The sequence below is a fragment of the Camelus ferus genome, chromosome 31 (assembly GCF_009834535.1).
Source record: "Camelus ferus isolate YT-003-E chromosome 31, BCGSAC_Cfer_1.0, whole genome shotgun sequence".
Classification (NCBI taxonomy): Eukaryota; Metazoa; Chordata; class Mammalia; order Artiodactyla; family Camelidae; genus Camelus; species Camelus ferus.
The window spans coordinates 3,089,088-3,115,085 of record NC_045726.1 but is presented as its reverse complement, the minus strand read 5'-3'; the positions used below and the strand labels follow the sequence as shown (position 1 = coordinate 3,115,085).

Genomic DNA, 25,998 nt, shown 5'->3' with positions numbered 1-25,998 from the left:
TTTTTAATTAAAAAATATAAAAATTAAAAATAAAAAATAAATAAAGCACAAATGTTTAAATGCAAAATAAAACACCTGCAAATACAGTCCAAAGACTGTATGAGTGCTAACTGGGTGTGGAATAACAGTTTGACCCGGTAGGATATGGGAGATCAGGACAGCACGGTAATGCATCTCTTTCACTATCAGAAACAGACTTCTTTTTTCCTGTTTCAAAGCCCACACTCCCTTTTAGCCCACAGTCCGCCCACTGAGTTCCTGTTTCCTATCTGAAGAACACGCATCTGTCTTTGCAGAGCAGAGACCATAGATACCTCCTCACTGCTAAAGCCCAGCAGCTCCATTTCCTATGCCCAATTCTGCCTAATTCCTCAGGGTCTTGGGGAGCCCCTCGGGAGAAATTTCTCTCAGGGGACTTCAGTACATTTTTAATTTATTTTTTCATTGAAGTATAGTCAGTTTGCAATGTTGTGTCAAAAAATATGGAACGCTTCACGAATCTGCCTGTCATCCTTGCTCAGGGGCCATGCTAATCTTCTCTGTGTCATTTCCATTTTAGTGCACGCACTGCTGAAGTAAGCACCAGTACATTCTTATAGTACGTGATATTTTAAACACATGCATTTTAATACACTGCTAGATGGAGTGTAAATTTTCTGGAAAATGGCACCCTTCAACACTTCAATTCCAATGTTGGGAATATAACAGCCCAAGAAAACCATCAGAAACGGGAGCAAAGGTCTATGTACCAGCATGCTTATCTCAGTGTTATTTACAATGGTAAAAAAAAAAAAAAATTGGAGGGTATGGTTAAATAGAGAAGTGGTGAAATTGAAATAGGGGAAAGGTAAAGGGAACAATAATTCAGCCAAACAATGAATACTGTGTAGCCATAATAGTTCACACTAAGGATGGGCAAGAGTATTCTCTTCCGTCTGGCTTATGTTAGGTAAGATCAGAGTCTCTCTGCCTCTGAACTCGGGGTCTGAGAATCTAGTTATTTATTCAACAAGTATTTACTGAGCACTGTGTGCCAGGTACTGTGCTAGGGGCCAGAGAGACCTCTTCTTGATCACTCCTCTCGTGTGGAAACTCACAAGCTGTAGCTGAGCCATCACTAATAGATAACCCATTTTTTGTAGCACTTACTAAGCGCTAGTCACTCAACCAAGCTCTTTGAGTACTTTACCTCATTTAATCCTCAAGATAATTATGTGAGATAGAGATGGTTGTCCCCATTTTTACAGATGAAGAAGACTGAAGTCTGGAGAAATCAAGTAACTTACAAAAGGTTACACAGCCACTGAAGTGGGCAAGTCAGAATTTGAGTGCAATTCAGTTGACTGTATTAATTCGTGCTTTGAACTCCTTGGCTAAATGCCCTTCTCCAGGTGTAGCCAGGTAAACACAGGCCACCACAGTGAGGGTCATTCTCCCTCCACGTACCACCCCATGCAGTCTGTACTTCCCTGGGCTCGAATTCACTTAAACTGATACTAGGTACTTGCTTCTTACCCATCTTGTGCTACTGTCCTCTCTACTCTGTGTTTGTTCCACCTCATTCAGATCCAAGACCAACACTCCTTTTCTGGGAAAGGGAGAAGCAAAATGGTGTTTGAATGGCTCTTCCTTCTTGCTTCTCGCATGACATCTCCAAGCACCAACATTATGGAGGGAAGCATTCTTCACAAGCTTCTGCTCATTCATTCAACAACAAATATTTTTGGAGTCCTTACTATGGGACAAGACTTATTTAGAGACCTTCTTGGTCCTGTTACTACAAGTTTTCAGCACTTCCTTAACTCCCTCCTTGGTTTTGTACTCTTTCCTACACCTTTGTCATATGTCATCAGCTCCCCGCTTGAATCTCTTGACTTCTGTTCCTCTTCATGATGGTGTGATGTTCCCCTGCAGCTAAGTTCTCATTCTGACTTCTGTCTTTCTGTTAATAGCAGCACCGCCATTGTCTGCTCACCCAGGCTTGAAACCTCAGTGACTTTCAGCCTCCTTGGCCTTTACACCCACTTCATCACTAAGTCATATCAGTTTGTTTCTTATGATGTGAGTTGTAACTGTCCTTTCCTTCCCATCCCCACTGCTTGTTCTCACCAAGACTTCTTCAGTAAACTCCTAACTGGCTTCCCTATCTCTGATCGCTCCCTCTTCTGACTTGCACTGCGCATTAGACCAGATTAACCCTGCTGGAGCATCCCCCATCACATACTGTTCTGTGACGCCAGAACTCCATGACTCAAGGCTTGCCTGCTCTAACCCCATAGCATCTATTGTGTATGTTTTGCCCTCTTCATTTTTATTATCACTCTCCTAGTTCAAGCCCCTTTTTACCTCTTTCCTTTAATACTGCGATAATCTCGTAATTTGTCTTAGTCTCTTTAGTGTTTCCCCTTCCCAATCCACTTTCCATACTGCCACCGGACTAATCCTCTTGAAACACAGCACTGAACCTGCCACTCTTCAGCTTAAACCTATTTTGTGACTTACTATTAATTATACTTTAAAGTCTATATTCCTTACTCAGGTATTCAAACTCCAGCCTTATCTCCCATTATTTCCCTCCCTGTAACATACAGTCCATCCAAATTAACATACAAACTTTAAATCGCCCTGTCTTTGAACTTACGTTCAACTTGGCCTTTGTCCTATCTCCATCTGTTCAAATCCCACCCTGTTCTGAAAGACTCAGCTCAGATGGGGCTTCTGCAATGAGGCCTTCCTGGATGCCTATATTTATCATTAGACCTTTGTATGTTCTATTTCTTTTGAGAGAAAAGCATATTTTAATTAGTTTTTTAAATATGTATCCTATGATTTGAGTTAAAGTCTATGATATGAATTTGACTACCCAGATTCCGGGATAACCTGGTTGCCTTTTCCTAGAGTTTCTACCATGTCTCCATTTTACCAGCTAATTCCTCCACCTTAGTCAAATTTAGGTTTAGAGTAGAAATTCTCCCTTTGTTATCTCTCTTTTGGGGAGTCAAGGCAAGGCAGTTTTCTAATCTGTCTTGATAAAGTATAATTTGTATTGTTCATGAAAAGCATCAGCTTCAGGCTTAGATGGCCCTAGGTCCTGACAGCTTCACTATTTCCCAATTGTGTGAACTTTAGGCAACATACCTAACCTCTCTAAGCATCAGTGTATTTATCTATTTGTAACCCTAACAAATCTAGTGGCTCCATGTGGTTTAGTCTCTGCATAAATAATGTATACAGAAGCACTACCTAAGTGACAAAAAGTAATTTTTAGCACATGAAAAAATGCTCAATATCACTAATTATCAGAGAAATGCAAATCAAAACTACAATGAGGTATCATCTCACACCAGTCAGAATGGCCATCATTCAAAAGTCCACAAGTGACAAATGCTGGAGAGGCTGTGGAGAAAAGGGAGCCCTCCTACACTGCTGGTGGGAATGCAGGTTGGTGCAGCCACTGTGGAAAACAGCTTGGAGATTCCTCAAAAGACTAGGAATAGACTTACCGTGTGACCTAGGAATCCCGCTCCTGGGCATATATCCAGAAGGAACCCTACTTCAGAATGACACCTTGCACCCCAGTGTTCATAGCAGCACTATTTACAATAGCCAAGACATGGAAACAGCCTAAATGTCCATCGACAGATGACTGGATAAAGAAAATGTGGTATATTTATACAATGGAATACTACTCAGCCAGTAAAAACCGACAACATAACGCTGTCTGCAGCAACATGGATGCTCCTGGAGAATGTCATTCTAAGTGAAGTAAGCCAGAAAGAGAAAGAAAAATACCATATGAGATCGCTCATATATGGAATCTAAAACAAAACAAAACAAAACAAAACATAAATATAAAACAGAAACAGACTCATAGACATAGAATACAAACTTGTGGTTGCCAAGGGGGCGGGGGTGGGAAGGGACAGACTAGGGATTTCAAAACATAGAATAGATAAACAAGATTATACTGCATAGCACAGGGAAATATACACAAGATCTTGTGGTAGCTCACAGAGAAAAAAATGTGACAATGAATACATGTATGTTCATGTATAACTGAAAAATTGTGCTCTATGCTGGAATTTGACACAACATTGTAAAATGACTATAAAAAATATTTTTTAAAAAGTAATTTTTAAATTAACTTATTTGTGCTTTCAAAGAACACCAAAGAGGAAGTGGTCTTCACCCACAATGATAGATCTCAAATTTTCTTTCTCCCCTCCTCAATTATATCTAACCTGAGATGTTCCAAGAGCCTTTCGCACACACACGCACACAGAAACTAAAACTCTTTCTACATCCCCACTCCAGGGACACCTCTGTCCTCTTCTCTCTCATAGACTGACTGAGCCTCTCTGACACAGTCCCCTCCCTCTGAGGTCCTGTCTCTCTCTGCCTGTATAAAGTATCCAAGAACAGAACCACAAAGCTTCTCCTTTCATGAGTAGACGTGGAGTGGGAGGGAAAGCAAAAAGGGAGATGTGTGACACACACGTATTAGTGACCCTTGTCCCTCTCACGTGTGAAATAGAGACGGTAAAATATACCTCGTGTGGTTTTTAAAATGATTAAGTACTATTGCGTGCGTAAAGCACCTAGCGTATGTCTGGCATGTGATTTGGACATAGTGGTTGGTTAGTAGGTCTGCAAATTCCATCTGTTGCTTTTTTATGGGTTCTAATTCTCTGGAGAAATTCTCCATATTTTCATCTATTTTCTTGAACAAATTAATCATAGTTATTTTAAGGTACTTACCTGCTAACCTCAACACCTGGATCGCCTGTGGCCTTGTGTCTATTCTTTTTCTTCATTTGGTTTTCAGACATGTTGGTCCTGTCTTTTGGTGCACCTGGTAATATTTTAATGAAAGATGCTGATTGTGCCTAAATGAATTGTAGAGGCTCCAGTTGGTGTTGGCTTCCTCTGGAGAGGGTTCATCCTGCCCTGCATGAAGCAGATAGAATGTTGGCAGATCACCCTTTTCCACCCAGGAGCTGTGCTGAGCCAAGACTGGACTGCAGTCCTGCTAAGGCTCAGTCTGCCCCTGGGTTGCTCCTGGCCCTGTGCATTGTGAGCGTCCCCTTCCCTTGAACGATCCCAACTCTAACCACTCTGTCCCAAGTCTGCTAGAACACTCCACTCCCAGAGGCTTTCTCTTTGGGTGTTTTTGCCCCCCTGCTCGATGCAGCCCCAGTATTTGGCAAATGTGCTGAGTGAGAAATCAGGCCTGAGCACCCACCCCAGCCCTGCCAAGTCTCCACCAAAAGATTTGCTAGTTTTTTCTGTCCCCTTGCAAGTGCCTTAGCAGGTGCAAATCCTAGATTCTCAGTTCCCACCCCTGACTCCCTCCAACTCAGAATCCACATACGCCCTCAGGACAAAAGAGGTTTCATTAACTCTCTCATCTCTCTGAGACTCAGCTACCTCTCCTTTTCATCGTCTCAGCACCTGCTCCCTGCATTCAGACAAATGGTGTCTATATTATTCAGTGTTTCTGGTTGTTCTAGGCAGGAGAACCAGTCTTCCTCTGGCCATTCCAACCCACTCAGATGTAGAAGTAGATGCTCGTTAAATGTTCATTTATTTATTCCCCCTTTGCATCCTTTATCTGACCAGACAGCCTATAGTACATTTTCTGGTTCACCCTCAGTTAGTTGGCTTGGCTCCACCACGTTCTCATTTTCAGGTTCCTGCATCTCCCTACAAGTATAAGCATAGCTCAGCTCATTCAGTGCTATCTCTTCCTCCACCCTCCTTTCAGAGCGGTTCTTCTGAACAGAGTGCACACTGCCGTAATTAAATTCAAAGCGACAGCCCCACCAGACCTCATCAGCTCTAAATGTCTTGTGCCCTCTCAAAATGCACTTTAAGAAACTGCAGCCTTAAATGTCATTCCATTCTCTGGTTTTTCACTTGAAAATTGAAAGTTGGATTTTTATGTCCTCCTCACAGATTATTTTGTTTTATATAAGTATTTTATATTTCAATTCCCTTTCCTCAGAAGAGTATCACTTTATCAGATAGGCAAGGCTCTTGATAATCCCATTTTCCTAGTCTTTTCCTGAAAAATATGTGGTATCTACCCATTTCTATAAATTTCACTTTTAGTTCAATCCAGATCACAAGAGAGCCATGTATTTTAACTGCATTCTTCAAATTTTCATAGACGTTTATGTAAGAATAATTAAATGATTTCAAATTTAACAAACATTATCTAATAATTATTAAATTTTAAAAGTTAACACTTCATGGTGCTTACTGTGTGCCTGGAACAGTTCTAAACACTTCATGAACGTTAATTTATATTATCTCCATAACCATCCTATAAGGTAGGAATTATCTCTGTTTTACAGATGAGGTGGTTGAGGCCCAGAGAGGTTAAGTACTTTCCCAAGATCACACAGCTAGTAATGGTAGAGCCAGGATTTAACCCAGAAAGATTGGCTGTAGGACCCAACTCTTAACTACTCTATAGCCATAAGAAATTCATGATCGTATTGACTGCAGGAGCTCTCTGAGATACATTCACTGCTCAGTAAGGACCCACAAGATAGCTTTTTCCAGACTTTATGTCTGGAAAAGCAGTGGGACTCCCTTCCAGGAAAAGTGGGTGGCTTACATTTTTATGATCTTGTCTAATCTTGGCTCTATTATTGCCCTACCCTTATTTTTCCTTTGCCTGGATCACCTAAGCCCCCTAATTATTTTATATTTTTTTGTTGTTGCATTTTTCTAAACTTGGATAACTACTTTCTGGAATGTGGTAAGGAATTATATGTATATGTAATTTTTCCAAGTATGTATTAGATGAATTTATTCATCACCAGGAAAACATCATTTCAATTACCAAATCATCCTGCATTGGTCTCAGTTATGTAGCGAGTGACTCACTTTCCACATCCTCATTTCTCCTACAAAGTCATGTCTGTGTGAACTAGAAAAAGAAATGAAAATACCACCTAGGTCTTTCGATTTCCTACTTAAAATGTCAGAGTCTCTGGACACACATTCCAGAGATTTACGGGCCATGTCTGCCCTAATTGGCCACAGAACTGACAGAATTCAAGCCAAGATGTGTCCAGCAGGAGTCTGAGTATACAGGCAATGACCTGGTTGGGCTGTAAATGGGTGGGGAAATGGAAAGTCCTTGGTTATATTAGGCAAATATTCAAGAGCAAGAATCCAAGCTGAGAGTGGGGTGATGGCAGGTCAGGAGACTTTAAAAAAATGATCAGAATGAAGTTAGAATGTACAGCCTGCAGGGCATATAGACAGGGGTTAGGAAAGCAGGAGGGCAGCGGGCTTCCTGTAAGCTAGCCTTGTCTGTTTCCCTTGCTGCATCTCTCACCACGCCCCTTCCATCCTCCACTCCAGCCACACTAATAAATTAGTAAATGTTTCCCAAATATGTTAAACTGTTTCATACTTCCACACTTTGTTTCATGCTGTTCTCTTCGCCTTCCCTCTATCCACCTGACTAATTTCCAGTTTTTCCAGATTCTGCTTAAATACCTTCACTATGAAGTTTTTCCTGCTTCCATCACAGCCTGCCTGCCCCTACTCATCATTTTTGACCCTTCCCACCCATGTACCTATTGCCGTATTTATTTTGACCTTCACAGAACTGATAAGCGGTATGAGTATGCACCTAGCTCTGTAAGAAATGTCACATCGTTATATTTTTCTAAACCAAATTTTTAAAATATTAGTCCCCAAGCACTAGGATGGTGAAACACTCAGTATCTTTATGAGTGCCTCTCTAGGGTCATACTCAGAATCCTAGTGGGGCTAACAGTCCAAAAAATGTGGCAAATGGCCCTTTGGTCTTCAGTACACCTCCAGTCCATCACTGAGTAGAAGTAACAGGGGCAGACATCTTTGTCTTGCTCCTAATCTTAGGGAGAAATCACCCAGTCTTTGACCACTACCTGTAGGCTTTTTTAGAGGCCTTTGTTAGGTTCGGGAAGTTCCACTCTAATCCTAGTTTTTTGTAACGTTTTTAACCATGAATTTTATCAAATGCTTTTTCTGCATCTATTGAGATGATTATATAGTTTTGTCCTTTATTCTATTAATGCAGTGTATCACATTGCTCGATTTTTGGATATTAAACCAACCTTGTATTCCTAGGATAAATCCCACTTGTAGTGTGTAATTCTTTTTATACATTGCTGGATTTGGTTGGCTGGTATGTTGCTGAGAATTTTTACATCTATATTCATAAGGGGTATTGGTCTGTAATTTTCTTTTCTTGTGATGTCTTTGTCTGGTTTAATATCAGGGTAATACTGGCCTCATAGATGAGTTGCAAAGTTTTCCTTCATCTTCTATTTTTTGGGAAGAATTTGTTAAAGATTAATGTTATTTTTTTTTAAAGGTTTGATAGAATTCTACAGTGAAACTATCTGGGCCTTGACTTTTTTGGTGGAAAATTTTCTGATTGCTAATTCTATATCTTTACTTGTGCAAAAAAAAGTTAATATAGCAACCCTGAGATTCCTTTCCTTAGAAATTCCTGCTTGCAAGATGGACCCTTGGCTGGCATCTGGAAATTTGGATTTAGGGAGTGTTCCCCACCATTCCCTAAATAATGAGTGCCTAAACTGTGCAAAAATATGTGCTGACAACTGCTTTTCTTCTAGGAGTCTAGAATTTTGGTATGTACTAGTTACAGGGTGCCTACATGACCAGCCCTCCCAAAATGTTGGGCACTGAGTCTGTAATGACTTCTCCTGGGAGGCAGCATTTTACAGATGCTGTCACAATTCAATGCTAGAGGAATTAAGTACATTCTGTGTGACTCATAGGTAGAGGACTCTTAGAAGCTCGCACCTTGTTTCCTATGCTGATTTTCCCTTGTACCCTTTTGCTGTAATTAGTCATATTTACGAGTATGACTATATGTTGAGTCCTGCTATTCCTCTCAGTGAATCACTGAACCTGGGAGTGGTTGTGGGGACCCCTGACACAGAATTATCCAGACTTTCTATTTTCTTTTGAATCAGTCTCAGCAGTTTGTGCCTTTCTAGGAATATGTCCATTTCATCTAAGTTACCTAATTTGTTATCACATAATTGTTTATAATATTCCCTTATAATCCTTTTAATTTCTGTTAGGTGAGTAGTGATGCCCCCTCTTTTATTTTGATTTTAGTAACTTGGGTATTTTCTCTTTTTGCTTTGATCAGTCTAGCTAAAAGTTTGTTGATTTAATTGATCTTTTCAAAGAATCAACTTTTGGTTCCACTGATTTTCTCTATTATCTTTCTATTGTATATTTCACTTCTTTCTAATCCAGTATTTATTTTTTAATGGTGGTACTGGGGATTGAACCCAGGACCTTGTGCATGCTAAGCACTCACTCTACCACTGAGCTATACCCTCCCTCCTGATCCAGTATTTTTTTTTCTTTCTTCTGTTTGCTTTAGGTTTAGTTTGGTCTTCTTTTTCTAGCTTCTTAAGATGGAAGGTTAACTTATTGATTTGAGATCTTTCTTCTTTTTATTTTAACAGAGGCACTATCAGCTATAAATTTCCCTCTGAGCACTGCTTTAGTTGTATTTCATAAGTTTTGGTATGTTGTGTTTTTACTTACCCTCATCTCAAATTATTTTCTTATTTTCCTGGTGACTGTCTTCTTTGATCTCTTGATTATTTAGGAATTTATTATTTAATTTTCACATACTTATTAATTTCCCAAACGTCCTTTCCTTCTTGATTTCTAATTTCATTCCACTATGGTCAGAGAAGATACTTTGGAAGATTTTAATCTTTCTAAATGTATTGTAGCTTGTCTTATGGCCTATCACATGGTCTATTCTGGAGACCGTCCATGTTCACTTGGGAAGAATGTAATATAATCTGATGTTTTGGAGTTTGAAATCTCTTTTACCACCTCCCCTTTGTCTCCTTCATGGAAGCCGGTGTGAGAGTAGTGGAGAAGAGGATATTGCTGCTGCTTTTTCTTGCCCTGCCTTCTGGAGTGAGAGTATGAGCAAATAGTGCCAAGTTAACCTGATTTATTCCTGATGCCCTTCCAGTTTCCAAGACCCTCAGATACGCTTGGCTTTTCCATAACTAGCTGTGATTTCTCTTCCTAGATGCTTATGGCAATGAAATGTGTTTCTTCCCACAAGCGAAGCAAAGTGAGAGCTCTTGCTCTTCCCTACTCTGAGTGGTCCCCTCAGGAAGCACTCCCACTAGGAGCTGGTCAGAGCTTCTTTAATGGCTGAATTTGGTCCCAAGCCATCATACTGATGACAACCCAAAGGAGTGCTGGTTTGGTGAGATTAGAGCTTCTACCTGCTATAATAAATTCCCACTTGCCTTTCTGGCAAGGCCTACACCAACATCATTAAAGTTGTCCTTTCTACTCCTGTTTCCCCATATACCCGGAAGTGAGTTACCACATCCTCTTCCTTCTTTTTGAAATCTGTAAAGGATTCATTTGGCTGCAGCTAACAGAAAGCCATCCCAACCGTACATTGAGTAATTAAGAGTTTATGTTCCTCATGTAGCAAAGACTGTGGGGACAGACAGTTCTGGGGCTGGTGCAGTTGATCACTGATCCGCCCCAGGACCCAGGCTCTTTGTATTTTCCCACTGCAGCATCCATAGCAAGTGTATTTCATTCTTACGCCTGCAGCCACATGGTCACAAGGTGGCTGCAGCACCTTAAGACCAAGTCTTGAACTAGGGAGAAATGGTAGGGAGCAGAGCCAAGCTAGCATATTACAAAGCTTTTTCCAGAAGCCCCACCCAGCAACTTCCACTGATGTCTCATTATTTAAGCTTACATCACATATCACCCCAGGCCAACCACTGAAAGACTGAGAAAAGGGTAGAAAAAAGGGAGAAATGTAGGGGAGAGAGGGAGCAGTGGCCAGTCAACCAGCAGTGTTAAAGTGGTAAGTGGTAAAGCCTTAAAAATTAGAAGTAAGGGCAGGGGTAGGGGAGGATGACTTTAGTCAGACTGAGCTTGAAGTATGGCATGCCATTCAATTCTGTCCCTGTCACACCTGTTCTAGTAAGAGTCAACCCCTGCCTTCTAAAATCTAACCTCCCTGGCACCTTCTGTACCAAAGTCACTAGCCACAATGTAAGTATAGACACCTTTCCACCTGCCTTCTGCTGAATTCAGCATCCAACTCATGCTCCTTTCTTTAGAATTAGCAGAAGCATATTCTAAAGTACTTAGCTGTCATCTCCAGTCATTAAACACTGTTCAATTTGAGGACCCCAAAGGTTAGTCTTCTGAGACATCCCCATGCCACTGCCTTTTCTCAGCCTCAGATACCTGCTTTGTCATTTACCCATTTCCATTGAGTACATTTTCCTCTCTTCCTTCCAGAGCCTTCTGCCAACCTCCCTGTAAATCAGCCCAGAAGTTTTAAAGCATTCTGTAAAAGCCTTTCAACTCAGTCTCATCCTAGCCCTCTGACAGGTCCCACATCAGGAGTTACCTTTGAGAGACCACACCCCTTTCTGCGTACCTGTTCTCTAACAGAATCTTAGCTATTTTCTCAAAATCAATAGACTCAAACTCCAGGGAATCACAATTTTTCTGTGTGTCACATTCAGAGTTTCTTAGTAATCCCAGGATGTAGCAGTTGTGAATTTGTCCCAAAACTCTGAAGTACAGGAAATGTCACATTGCCATAGTCTCAGCCCCCAGGGAGTTGCCACAGTGGCAAGATCCTCTGTTCTCTACTTTGTCTTAGGAAAGTGACCAACCGCCCCCGTTCGCCCAGGACTGAGGGGTTTTGGGGGATGCAGGACTTTCAGTGCTAAAAGTGGGCAAATTGGAACCACTGGTCATCCTAAGTCTTGGACAAACATTAGTTTACAAGCCTTCTGCTTATTATATAGTATAAGCTCTAAGAGGGCAAGGAACATGTCTAATGAATTTCTTTACATTCATGCCTAGTGTTTGGGACATAATAGGCATTCAATCAATTTTTAATAAATAAACAATTTACAAACAAATGCATGAACCAGGATAAAAGTAGAAGATTAAAATAATAATAAAAATCCAAAGCCTGTGCCACATCAGAAGTTACCTGTGCCAACTGAAATGGAGGGAGCTGCAACTTCCTAATACCTCTTCCAGAGGCTTAAAGAGGCCACGTCCTTAGAGCAGGGGCAAATTCTCCCCATGCACACATACCCCAAGACTTCTCTATCATTTATTTCCGATTTGATGTGTTTGAGAAGCATCAGGTAGCTCTCTCATACGTTTTGGATCTGTTCTTCGGAAATCAGCGAATCTCCAAATATAAGCCACAATGTTAAGAAAGCATGAATTTCTGAAAGTATCTACCCCCTGCCTGGCTTACCAGACCTTCTCAGAGTTCTGTGCAGCCCAGAATGATGACACTGCTCTAATTAAAGTATCCAGACTCTTCCCCACCACCACCACCCCAGCACATGCGCTCTGGGGTATAATTCTGATGCCACAGCAGGTTTTTTCTGCTTCACTGTGTCGCTTTCCATTTGTCTTCCGCAAGACACTGATACTTACTCTATCCCCTGAAGATTTCTTTCTCCTTTTTGCCTTTCCTCCTGTGTTATTTCTTCCAACTTTTCACGTAAGTCAGAGTGGGCAGAGCGAGTGTGCTTTCTTTCACCTTATGTAGCAAAGACGCTGTTACGTACCAGCTGTAACTGATGACCACCTCAAGCAAAAGGTCACAATTTAAAGATCATTGTAACAGTTCTGACCCGATAGCTCCTGGAGTTTTGAGATGTTCCTTGAAAAACTACCACAGAAAATTCCCTCATTTCTATGCCTGGCTTAAAAGGGGTGCAAAGTGTCACCCCTCTGTTCTGCAGCACCCTTCACCCAGAGTCACTACCCGCCCCCCTGAATTCTAACCCCTTTTTTCCTTCATCCTGTGACTGGCTGAGTTGATCTCAAGGGCCCTGTCCGTATCCACCTCCCTGTTGTACCAAAGCTTTCCTCTCCCTTCTGTCTCCTCCTGTCTTCACAGGTGACTTTGACCACCTTCTTCATAAGCCCTCTCTGGGCATTCCAGGGACATTCAGCAGTCAGCCCACTCTAACCCCAGCTGTGCAACACAACCGGCCTTCATCACCAGCAAAATAAGACCTGAATTTTCACAACACTCCACAAAATTCTCTGTTACAAGACTCTGCTTTTAAGAATTACAGTTCTTAAAACTCTGTATTTACCATTGAGTAATGCCTTAGTGCCCTCTGGAGTGAACACCTGCTTCATTTCATCCCTGCATTGTTAACCCTTTTGTGTATATCCCTGGGAGTTAAGAGCTAGACCTCGGGGCACTGATGATTCAGAGACAAAGTCCCCCCCCCCCAACCCGGGCCAGGGGGAAATGGGCCAGCCCTTCCCACCGCCCCTAGAGGGACTCTGGGAGCCTTGACTGGGGCTGATCTTCACACGTGCCAAAGACCAAAGATGAACCTGAGTTTACGTACGTCTGTTTCAGAAAAGAGAGTGGCTGCTGTTGGCCAAAGGGGAGCCCCCGAGCCGAGGCCACAGCCTGAGGGAGGCCGCCAGCACCTTCTACGTGATCCTGCCGTCCTGCTCTGCCACTCTGCTGGTGAGGGCGGTGGCCACCCGGGAGCTGCTGCTGCCCAGCCCTTTCCCCTTGCTGCCTGAGGACCTGCCCGCTGACAGCCTCAGGACTGTGGAGGCAAGTGGGCCCAGATCTCATGGCTTAGAGGGGGAGAGAAGAGACAGGAGTTTGAGAAACAGATGAGGGAGAGGAGTGAGCCAGTGAGGGAAAGCACAGGGGAGCAGAGAGAAAAGTGGTTCCCCAGGGGAAGAGGGGCAGAGAAGAAAGCAAGGGTAGGAACTGAGGCCAGATGGAGGGAGGCAAGTGTGTTCTCACGGGTCTTTCTCTGCAATACGTGTACACGTGTGTGCGTGCCTTTGTTTGTGTGCATCTATTTCTGTTTTGTAAAGAGGAAAAGGCAGCCAGTGCAGGTGCCAAGAATAGGAAGGGCTTTAAAATGAGACTCCGATGTAAAGGAGGGAACAGCTCTGAAGGCCGTTTTCTCCTCCTCCTCTTTCATATTGGATCTGGATTCTGGATTTCCTCTGCCAGACTCCCCAGGCTGAGGATGGGTCGGGGGGTGCTCTGGGCAGGAAGAACTGGAACCAGGTCGTCGCTTCTGGGCTGCTGGCTTACGGGCAGAGAGGACAGAGCCTGGGATTGTGCTGTTGGCTTGGCGGCCGCAGGGATGCAGAGAGAGGTGGGCACGAGTAGCTATGGCTCACTCGGCGTCTCACTTCAGGGCCAGTGGTTCCTGGCACAGGATGTTGTGGCTGGAAAACCTGACGGCTCAGGAATGCTGTGCTCGCGTGTCCTCCAGTTACGCTCACCTCGCAGGCCGAGGACTCCGTGTACTTACTCTGCAGATGTGAGCACCGGCACACCCTCCCTCACAGCCTTGCACACTGGATCCCTTGTAACCCTCACAGCACACTGGTCCCTCGTAGGATCCCGTGACACAGTTCCTGGGGCCAGAGTGTTCAGTGCGCCTAACCACCTGGAGTTGCTCCTGTTTCTTGTACCCTGCCTGACACTTACCGCACAAGCACTCAAACCTGGGGGCCAGAACACCCAGCAGGACACGCATCTATTTTATAACCTTCAGTGAAGCCCTGGGTCATCACACCTCCCCTGGCTTCCCACACTCAGGGGTCTCCGCCGGGCATCTTGTTTTCTGTGACCTCAAGTTCCCCAGTGAGGCTCCTCCTCTCTCTTCCTCAGAGCGTGCTGGACGACCTGGAGCTAGAACCCACCTACAACCCCTTGCAGGTTTGGAGCCACCTCTACCCACACCTGAGCAGCACGTTTGCCAAGCCTCAGGGCCAGCTCCACCCAAGCTGGGAGAGCCGGGGCCTGAGAAAGGTACTTCCCTCTCCCCTCTTTATGCCCAGAATCCCAGAGAGTCCTCCTCCCCTGTCTCCAAACCCTCCCTCCCCATCCCAGGGAGCATCTCCCTGGATCTCCTCCTGCAGAGGGGAGAAGAACGAGGCCTGCAGGGAGGAGGAAAGAGCAGCGCTCTAACCTAGGCAAAGAAATTTACACCCCCACCTGGTAAAGGGGCTTCCTCTTGCTCGGATATTTACATATGGTAATGTTTAGGTGTCTTAATTGCAGTGTTTATGATATCTCATTAGTCATTCAACAGACCATCCATTGTTCCACTAAGCAAACTGGCTGCACTGGAACTAAAACCACAGGTCTCTGCTGAAAGAAGAGTGTAGGGAAGATGGGGAAAGAAATGCCTGAGGAAAAGGAAATTAGCATTTGCTGAGCCCAGTCATTTGCCAGGTTTTATGGCATGTGCCCTCACATGTATTTTTCTCATTTAATCCTCACAGCATCCCTGCAAGGTAAGTGTTATGATCATTTTATCGATGAGGAAAGAGAAGCTGCCCAAGGTTCGTAGCTTGGAGATAGGGCTCTACTGACAAGGGATGAAGAGAGAGAAATGGAAGGAGGAATTTATTTTCCTGAAATCCGTGTTCTAAAATGTTTGGGCTTCCTTCTGCACCCTTATTAATCTTTTCCTTGTTTCTCAGTAACAGAGCCTATAGAAAAACTCCCGCTTTGTCTTAGCTGAAGTTACAAGAGAAAAATGTCTCCAAACTGCAGTCGATTTAGCAATGGGAACAGAGCTTACCACAAGTTAGCTGGTGGGCAAGCAAAGAGAGGGGGACACTCAGCCCGGAGACAGGCATTGGAGAGGCTGGAGCCCAGGGGACTCCACTGCCCTGGGCCTTTAAGCTGTCACTCTGGGGATGGGACACATGAAGGAATTAGGAAAGGAGGCCCGGCAGGGAGGGGGATGGGAGGTCAGAAACTCTGTCTGGTCCGCAGACAAAGCTCTGCTTGCTTTCTCTGCAGGCTGGGCAGTTGCAGATAAATCGAGTTCGAGCCAGAGTCGCCCCCCTGCCTATGACTCCAGCCCCTGGCAGAGCCCCCAAGATGCCAGCAGCCAGCAAAGCTTCCTCAGCAGTCTTCTTCCCACCTTCCACGGAGGAGGAGGAGGAAATGGAAGAGGAGGAGTGTCCCTCAGGGCCCTAAGCCACCAGCAATAGAGCCCAGCTGCTCTGCTCAACCATATCCATGCCAAGGCTCACATAATGGCTTTCTGTGGCTTCTTACCCACCTGGGCCTGTGAGCTCCAGGTGACTGGGAAACAGAGCGTTCCTCTCCTCTGTCCTCAGTGCCGCCGCCACCCCGCTCCTCAGACCAGGAAGCTCCCCCCCACCATGAGCTTTTTCTTTCTCCAAGCAAGGATTCATTTTCTTTTGGATCATTTGATACCATTAACAACAAACGAAGATTAAATACCCTGTAAGCCTCCACCATTGTTAGGAGCGTTCCCGGCCCGAATTTCTCCTTGTATTCTGTGTGAGCAGGTGGATAAAATCAGGTCACCTTTAGGAAGCTGGAGCTCAGGAGACAAGGATAACGTTTTCAGAGCTCATGAAAAAGTAAGATTGAAAGCAAAGCTTCATTCCAAAGTCCATGCCCCTCCCAGTATACCCACCACGCTGCAGTTCCCTTCAGCCTCCAAACAAAAGGCGCTAGTCTTCGGTCCCTACAGGCCAAGTCTGTGTGTGTGGTCAGGTGCTGAGGGGAGTGGGGGACATCCTATAGCTGAGAACAGGGGAGAGGATGGTGTGAAAAAGACCTCTCCCCTTCCAAGCCCCCTCTGCTCACACCTGCCCAGTAGCGCTTCTCCATCCACAGAATAACTATCACTTATTTATAAAAAGCATACTCTGCACTTCAAATTGCATTAAGTACTCGAGAAATTTAATTCCTCTCATACAAACAACCCTGTGAGGTAAAACCAGTAATTAAATGTTCGGAGGGGGACACATGGGAGGAAATGTGGGTGGCCTCTAGTTGCTAAGAGGAGCCCCTGGCTGACAGCAGGGAAATGGAGGCCACAATCTTATAATCTCATGGAGCTGGAGTTTGCCAACAATCTGGACGAGCTTGGAAGCAGATTCTTCTCCACTGCCTCCATTCAAGAACTCAGCCTGGCTGATACCTTGGTTTCGGCTTCTAATGGCCTGACTAGGTTGTAGAATCGATCCGCCCTGAGCCTGGATGCCTGACTTGCAGGGCTGTGAGCTAATAAATAGGTGTGGGTTTAAGCTGCTAAAATGATGATACTTGTTACCCAACAATAAAAAGCTAATACACCCTCTATGTGCCAGACACAGTACCTGGAGTTGGGGATGTAATGTGGCTTCTTCACTTGTAGAGTTTATATTCTGGGGGGATGATAGGGGATAAGGGAGATGCAACAAAGAAAAAGCAGTACAGAAACACATAGTGAAGATCAGATTGTGGTCAGTGCTGTGGAGAGAATTACAATGGGGTGATATGGAAAGTGTTTGAGGGGGGGACCCTTCAGATCAGTTGGTCAAGGGAAATCTCTCTGAGGTAGACATATTTGGAAAGGCTTGCATGACAAGATGGTTCCAGCCAAGTTCACTTCTTGGGAAAAAGCTGTCCAGGCAAAGGAGGGACCAAGGCAAAGGGCTTCCTGTGAGAAAGAACTTGTGATTGACAGACAGATGGAAGCACAGCACAGGGACCTGGGTGATTAGGATGCCAGCAGAGGAGGTAGGAGAGGTGGTTAGAGGCCAGGTCAGGTAGGGCTTTGTGTGTCATGGTAAACAAATTTGAATTTTACTCTAAACATGTTGGGAAGCCATTGGAGGAATTTAAACAGGTTGTCATGATATGATTTACATTTTCAAGATTTTGTACAGTGTGGAGGCACATAGAAATGTTCCAAATAAAATCAGAAATAGAGCAAGACTTTTTTAATGAAATTAAAATATTTTACCAGCTATTTATGCCTGGAATATATTTAAATTTTTAAAGCAATTTTTGGCTCAGGGGTACTTTCCCTTTTATTTTATTGCTCTTTATCTGCCCTTCTCTGTGTTTTTTTTTTTTTTTAACATTTTTTATTGATTTATAATCATTTTACAATGTTGTGTCAAATCCTTCTCTGTGTTTATTTTCTTTTTATTTTGAAAAAAAATGGAAAAAGGAATTTACAGAAAACAATATCCAAATGTCCAATTGAGAACTTACATTTTAACATACTTACATGTTCACTTCAAGTTCTTATATTTTTTAATAAAAGAGGAAGTGAAGTCCATTTTGTCCTTTTTTTCCTATCTTATTTTCTTTCTAGCAAGTTAAATATATCATAGATTTTGTGTATGTTCTTCTAGGCCTTTGTTGAATTTTGATGTTTTAAGTACACGTATATTTTTATTGTTTGGTGGATTTTTAAATTAAAAACACTATCTTTTATGTATGCACTATTTATATGTCATTAAATTTATGTAAATGTAAAAAAAACAAGTTTGCATAGGCCAGTAGGTAAACAGAACAAACAGTTGGGAGTTGATTGTGGGCATTCTGATGAGCAAAGATGGCGGCTTGGACAAGAGCAGTGGTGGTGGACGCCCAGATCTGGGGAGAGTAAGGTGGTATGAAATGGAACCAAAAGCAGATTAGGAACAATCTGTATAACACACTGTGAGACCCTCAGCACCTTTCCCTGTTACCTTAGGAGACCAGCATCCAAGCATGTATCCCTTTCCTGAGGCCCTCCAGTGGCAGATTAGTGGATCCTTTTGTGGAGAAATGAAGTAGCTCCCAAGAAAAGCTCTCCAGAGACAGACAAATGGAGCTCTCCATCCACAAGGATGGCATGTCCTTTCATTACCGCAAGTAAAACCCAGCAATTGAGTCTCTGCCCATGTCCACAGTGCTTCAGATCAACATTTGGTGCTTTACTCTTAAAAGGGACAAATGGGCAATCCAGGATAACTAGGTATTTGCGGAAGGCCTTCCACATGAAAGTGATGAAAATGCACAACAAACAAGCAAACAAACAAACAAAAAAACCAAGCCAAAAAACCAACCAATGAAATAAACAAACCAACAGAAAATGACAATGAAAAGGAACTCAGTGAAACAGACAATGCTGGCAGCAGGGGAAAACGTCAAGAACCTGTAACTATTATCTTCATAAAGATAAGAAAATTTGTTACACCAATAAAATATCAATAGGATACTTGGGAAAAGGAAACAGAACAATAAAGAGCTCTTGGGGGGAAAAGATGATGTTTTTATTTCACTCCCCTCCAAAAAACCTAAAAAGTTCTATAAAATGTTGAAAAGTAACTTTGCTGTCCAACAAAAAGGAAAAAATGATGGGCAAGAAGGAAGAAAAACTAGGAAAATAAAAAGGTCAATCCAGGGGCTCCCATAGCTTTAAATTAGGAGATTCAGAAAGAAAAGATAGAAAAAATGGAAAGGATTAATTATCAAAGGGCTCATGTAGCAATGTCTCCCCTAACTGAAGTTTGTGAACTTCTGCACTGACAGGCTCCTGAAGGCTCAGCATGCTGTATGAAAGAAGACCCTACACCAAAGCACATTATTGTGAACTTTTAGTACACTTGGAATAAAGACAAGTGAGAAGGAGACAGAGAAAGAGACAGAGACAGAGAAAGAGACAGGGAGACAGAGACAGAGACAGAGACAGGGAGACAGAGACAAGCTCAGAATTCAAAATGATTTCAGACTTAACCATAGCGATGCTGGATAACAGAACAGAAGGGCAATATTTTTAAAATTTAAAGAGATAATTATAGTCAACCTAGGACTCAAGACACAGCCAAATTATCCATTGAGGGTATAAAGTATTATGTAAAGATTTTATGTCATGAAGGCTCAAACATTTTACCCACTACACATCTATTCTTAGGAAGCTACCAAAGGATATGCTTTATAAAATGAGGAGTCACTCAAGAAAGAGGAAGACGTGGGTTTAAGAAACCAGGGCATTTCATGCCTGGGGTTGAAGAGGGTAGAGAAAAGAATGCCCATGAAAACCTTGTAACAGGCCTGGAGACCAATAGGTCCAGATGGGAACAGAGGACTGGAGGGCAAAAGGGAAAAGGATACAAATAGGTGGGTGGCAGGGGGGAGAACGGGAGGCAGAAATAAATGTTTGAAATTGTGGTGGAGTGTTTGTGAAAATTATTGATAGATTTTGAAAGACTTTTGGGGTAGTCGGGAAAAAAGTAGCAATAAGTACATTAAAAACTGAACATATTGACACAACATTGTAAAATGATTATAAATCAATAAAAAATGTTAAAAAAACTGAACACATAAAAAAGAAATCAATTAATGTCTTCAGGAGAAGCAATAGTTCTATAAGAAAAGATATGACATCCCAGTATATTACTTGGCTTAGTAATAAATAACATTTATGTAAGTCATAATGATGCAAACACTTATTGTTGATTAACTCAATATTTGATATGTAATTAAGATGTTGAAGATGGTGTAAGAAAGCTCAATGCTTAACTTCTATAGCAGGAAGTCAACATATAAGGTCTTAAATTTGTAAAGCAAGATATAGCAGTTTGAGTATCTTGTTTAGAGACAGGGACATAACTACCAGAAAAAAAGGATTGAGTCCAGCACTCCTAAAAGCATTATTTAGTGATCACCACAGCTCTGTAAGTAAAATTATTTCTATTTATCCAGATAACAAAACCAGACCCACTGAGGTTAAGTGAACTTGCCCAGTGTCACATATGAATGATATAATCAATGGTGGAGGTGAGCAGAAGGAGAGATTATAGAAAAGAAAATGAAAGGGCAACTGGGTGAAAGTCTACTGGAAAGCACAGAGAAGGTGAAAAGAAAAAAAAAAAAAGTAAATACATAGGAAGCTGTCATTCCCGGGAGTTCAGGAGTGCAGGTTTACATTGGTCTGGCTCTAGACAAAGAACTCCCCTCCCAGATAAGCTGTGTGTAGTTGGTGTGGTAGTGACATCAGCAGTGGAGAAGTGTCCACACGTCCAGGTTTCTGAGCGCTGGGCATGGATGTCTAAAGTGGCTGAAGCAAGTTTGGGCCTAGATGTTATGGAATCATAATAGGCATCAATTCCAAAGTGGAGAGTCCAGGACAGTATTTTTCAAAAACAAAAAGGAAAGAATAAAAAAGAACGGAAATTAGTTAAAAGTAACTTGTCATAAAATGTTTGTCTCCTGAGCCCTGGCTTGCAACTGGCCCTAATAAACTTGCCTGTTTTACCCCTAGGCAAGGAAAGGTTTTTCCAGGCAACAAGCAGTAATGACCGGTACTTGAAAGAGCATCTGATATAAGTTGGTTAAACAAATGCTTGTTGAAAAAAATAATACCTACATGAGTGATTTAATAAATGAGTGAATAAATGAGTGCCAGACTATGAGTCCCCAAATCTGAGCTTTAAACCTATTTTAATCTCCTAATATATGGGTTGTCTTTTAGCCAATTACCAAACCTCATTTTTCACAAAGTCAAACGAATACATTATCAATCAATAAAATACCAGTCAACTAGGAAAGAGAATCCTTGGGAGAAGCACATGGAATTTTGACTATGAAAATACTTGCTAAGTCTGGATCACTACACAATTGAAAGACATTGTATTTATTACTTGGAATCCATTGGCAAATAGGTAAAGTGCTGCATCAAGGAAAGATAAAGATTTTGAAGAAAAAATCACGATTTTCATAATAATCATTTTCAGGAAGAAAAAAGTAATGGGGATTAATGACAGCAGATGAAGAAGCCATAAATACATTTTATATAATGAATATCAGAATAATTAAATAATAATATAAAAAGTATCAATAGCAGTAAGAAAAAAACACAGTTCGTATATTTTTGTTCCCAGTTGTTTCTTTTGCATTTCCCCCATAAAGTGAGGCATAAAATAATAGTGGTAAATTGCCTTATCTCAAAAAGCATAATATAAAATAAAATAAAGTAATATATACTGAGTAATCTCTAATGGTTGCATTACACTTCCCATATTTAATTTATATTTCCACCACAACTTACCCCTTTCAGCCTTTACCATTTATAATTTATCATATTGCTAATGAGTTGAATCTCCTCAGTTACATATGGTTTCCAGAAATGCCTGGTAACTACCCGGTTGTTTTCTGCAGAAGTGGTTTTTGAGAAACAGAGATTCCTAAACATGCTTCTAATAAGAGTCTTGCACCCTCAGAGATGTTTCCTGAGCTGTGGTCCAGGTTAACCCTGAGGAAGAAGATTTAATGATCTGTCCCTTGAGATTTTTCTGCTGATTCCCAGGAATGTAGAAAGTTTACAATAATCCCTTTATTAAATGATTGTGACATATTTTGTTACTATGGATGTATTAAAGAAAGGCAACTTTCCACAATTCATACTTTCTTCTATATGTAACAATTCTCATAAGAAAAAGAGAAGTGTTTCTTTGTACATCTTATCAAGGTGTAAAAAGATAGTTTATTTTTGCAGATACATAAACATGCAGAATCTAGGCATGCTCTCTCCCCTATTTAAACACACTCAATTTCACTCCCTTTAGGAAAGGCATTTCTTGCACTAATCTGTAGAACACTAGAGTCCCACATATACTACAAATAAATCAATTTGTTGTAACACTTCATTTCCTAAAATGGCTTTATCTCCATTACACACATCGTTTTTATTTTTGTATCCAAACAGTGCACTCAGTATTAGTTGTAAGGAAGAGAAAGACAAAAATTTACGTCAACAAAACTATGTATAAAACCTAGCAGGTCATGGGAATGCAGGTGATTAGCCAGCGTTTCTGCACAACGCCGTGGCCGTCAGGAGGCTAGGGCTGAGTTCCACTCTCCTGCATGAGCACACGCATCCTGTGGTTTCAGCCACGGCCCTTACTCAGCCAAGCTTCCCTGTCATGAACTGAAGTCTGTGAGCTTCCTGTAATTATCACCTATGAGTCTATGAGCTGCTCATTGAGAAAGGCATGCATTGTGTCAATTAGATTTATTTGGCTGCCAACAAAAGCAAATGACTGGCTAGCTTACAGAGAAACAGAATTTATCAGCATATTGGGCAGCCCACAGAAACTAGGAGACAGTTGGCCAACCAGCCCCCCAAAAAGGACAGTAATAAGAGTGGCTCCCAGGTTCCATGTAATAGGGAATAAAAAGTAATCTCTTCAGGGAGCCAATTTTTTTTTCTATCTTGGAACATTTAATTCAAAATTCCTTTTGTTAGAAGAAAGAATTCCATGGGCCTACCTGAGCTCATCATTGGCCAGAGGGTATCAAACCCCTTGATTTAAACTTTTCTTAAACTGACTTATAATGATGAACGGTACTTACACTGGAAAACAAGGATCTATTATAAATTAGATTAGATTAATTAGAAATTAGACTATCTTAAAGTGAATTCAGAAGAGAAGAGTTGATTCTAAAAAGCAACAGAAAGAGAAGCATTGTTTAGTTGGTCATTTAGGATACCATAGCATTAGATCTTTTTTTTTTTTTAATGTGGGCACATCTTTATGGGATTTAGGATTAATATTACCTATGCAATTTGTTTCCAAATAGTGGAACATAACTGAGCACAGATAAAGAGAAATGGTGATTCCACAGAAATTAGGTTCAAGTATATACTTGGTTTAGTAGATTTGCCCTTAAGTACTCAAAACACCCAGAGGAAGTATTTAGATATACTAGATCCACGGGCTTTGTCAGACAGTTGAGAAGACTGGTGTGCTGTTTGCTTCGAACAGAGGCAGCCTTTAACTTTGATGGCATGTAACGTTATTTTATCCAACAAGCTTCTCCTTCTCCAAATCACCTCTAAATTCTACCACCGCTGGAGAACTACCAACCTGGGGTAAGTTTGGCCTCTCTCATTCATGTGTCCATTTGTTTGTCTGGAAGCGCTCATATCCCCCTGACAGCTATAACCCTTCATATCAGGAAAGCATCAACACTAAGTGCTGTCTGAATGACCTTCTTCCTCACAGAAGGCAACTTGGACATTTGGATGTGAAAAAGTTAGAAATCAACCAGAGGAGCTTAAGAGGCAAAGAGAACAAAAGCACTGGGAACAGGGAGGCTGCCTGAGGGCCGCGCTCCTGGAAACTAGCTCTCTGGGCTTCTCCACCCGACAGTGACACCTAAAGTCCTGAGTGGCTTATTAAACTCAAAAACCCTCTCTACATGTATCTGACATAAAAGCTATAAAAACCTTGATTTTTATGTAAACTCTTCCCCCAATTATTTATTTCTATTCATTTTTATACTTATTATTTATATTTCTAGTTTGTTCTTGCTTGAAATATAGACCAAGTATTTCATGGAGCTAGTTAGCCAAGACCTGTTACACGTGCTGGACACTTGACAACTTGTGAGCTTTCCTATCCCTTAGTTACATCAGTGCCTCTTTAATTTCACTTTGAATTATTGATTTTATTACAAAAAGTTAAAATTCAATCAAAATATTATCTTTTTAAAATATACCATCCAGTGATTTAATAAAACATGTCAGTAACCATTTCGAAAATTTTTCACTTATGTCTGTCACTAACCTCAACTTTCACAGCTTTGTAGGACATTATAACATACAACTTATCATTATTGACTAGCCTGAATTTCTTATGGCAAAAATTGGGGGGGGGGGGGTCACTGAATTTAATTGAAAGATTGTACCAAGCTTACAATTAAACACACAGAGCACGCTTACAAATGTCTTCTTAATGTTTAAATACCTTCTTTAAGAGTGAACTAAATAGGCAACCACTTACTTGTTTGCATGATATTTTTAAAAGTCTCATTGATTTTTTCCCCCACACTGTATCAACTGATTACTTGGCTTTATTCTTTCAGAGTAATGATGAATATTTTCCATTTTAAGTACATGTAATTCCTAGTTAAAATTAAAATGTTCTGATTTTGAAAAAGATGGGGGAAAAGCCGTCTAAACAATATTCTTCAAGAGTGAAATAAAAATATCAGGGTATGGGTAGTTTTAACTTTTATCCTGACAGTCATAATACACACCGTTCAGATCATTATAGTAAAATGTAAATGACACCAAAGTGAAATTCAGTTTTAAAACCAAAGCTAAGGAAAAAGAAAAGAAGCAATGAAGCAACAGTTTATAAATTTACAAATAATTTTAAGTAACGTTTAACTTGGAATGAGAGTGCATCTATTTACTGATAGAACATTACAAACTGAATTGCCCCAGGGCAGAGCGCCATTACCTCTCCTGGTTCTCTTCCACCTCTCACTGTCTAGATTTTGATTTCATACTTGTCAAATTTTCTCTTTGTCAGCATTACATGTTTTTGACAGTAGAGGGCAATTTAAATTTAGACAAAAACCAAGAAATCTCTGAATCTTCATCCAGACATCTTTTGTTTGACTATAAAGAAATAAAATACAATTTTAGTGTAGACTTAAAAAGACACTTTAAAACTGTGTGATATTAAAGTTTGTTTCTATTGTGTGAAATCAGTCTGTCACTTTATATTATTTTTATAAAAGTACTGTAATACAGATTTTAGGCTCTATCACTATGTCTAGAAAACATCTGTGATACAATAACATAACAAATTAGGATCAATGAATGAATGAATAAATATTTAATTTTTTTCTCCAGTCAAAAGAGCCAATAAAGAACAAAACGCCATATACATGTTAAGTACACATTAAAACTACATGAAAATCCTAAAATTACACTAAAAAATGTCTAAATGAAATTGGCGATTCAAAAATTCTATGTACTCAGCTCACCAAAGAAGTATAAATACTCCTTTCTACTCTTTTAAAGCTACTAGGAATGAAAGTTTTCATACAATATCACAAACCATTTTACAAAAATTCATTCAATTTCACATTGAAAAACAGTATTTAAATGATCTGATAGTCAATTCTCGTTTTAAGAAAATTCTTTTCAAAATTTTGTAAAATGCTACATCATAATGAAATACGAAAAAAAATTCTCTAAGAGTAGTGTTTTCCAAATACAATCAGTATCTTTATCACATTCATTTATGTAACAAATGTTATTTTACTTGTAATTATTCTACTCCATTTCAAATAACAAAAATGAA

At 41.1% G+C, this 25,998-nt stretch overlaps 1 protein-coding gene and 1 non-coding gene across 4 annotated transcripts in view; one reads left to right on the top strand and one right to left on the bottom strand.

Moving 5' to 3' along the window:
* The window catches only part of LOC102516686 (meiosis 1 arrest protein), a 58,147-nt gene extending 41,350 nt beyond the window's left edge, over positions 1-16,797 (top strand). For 2 of the 3 annotated variants that reach the window (XM_032471099.1, XM_032471101.1), the window contains 4 exons: positions 13,469-13,675; positions 14,759-14,899; positions 15,376-15,387; positions 15,902-16,797. In XM_032471099.1, the coding sequence (XP_032326990.1) occupies positions 13,469-13,675; positions 14,759-14,899; positions 15,376-15,387; positions 15,902-16,081 (540 nt within the window). In that variant the 3' untranslated portion in view covers positions 16,082-16,797. The remainder of the gene's footprint in view (positions 1-13,468; positions 13,676-14,758; positions 14,900-15,375; positions 15,388-15,901) is intronic. The other variant, XM_032471100.1, reaches the window with a different exon arrangement.
* LOC116660832 lies at positions 477-583 on the bottom strand. The gene has a single exon (XR_004316485.1). It is a non-coding gene; the product is annotated as a U6 spliceosomal RNA (small nuclear RNA).
* Positions 16,798-25,998: the final 9,201 nt, after the last annotated feature.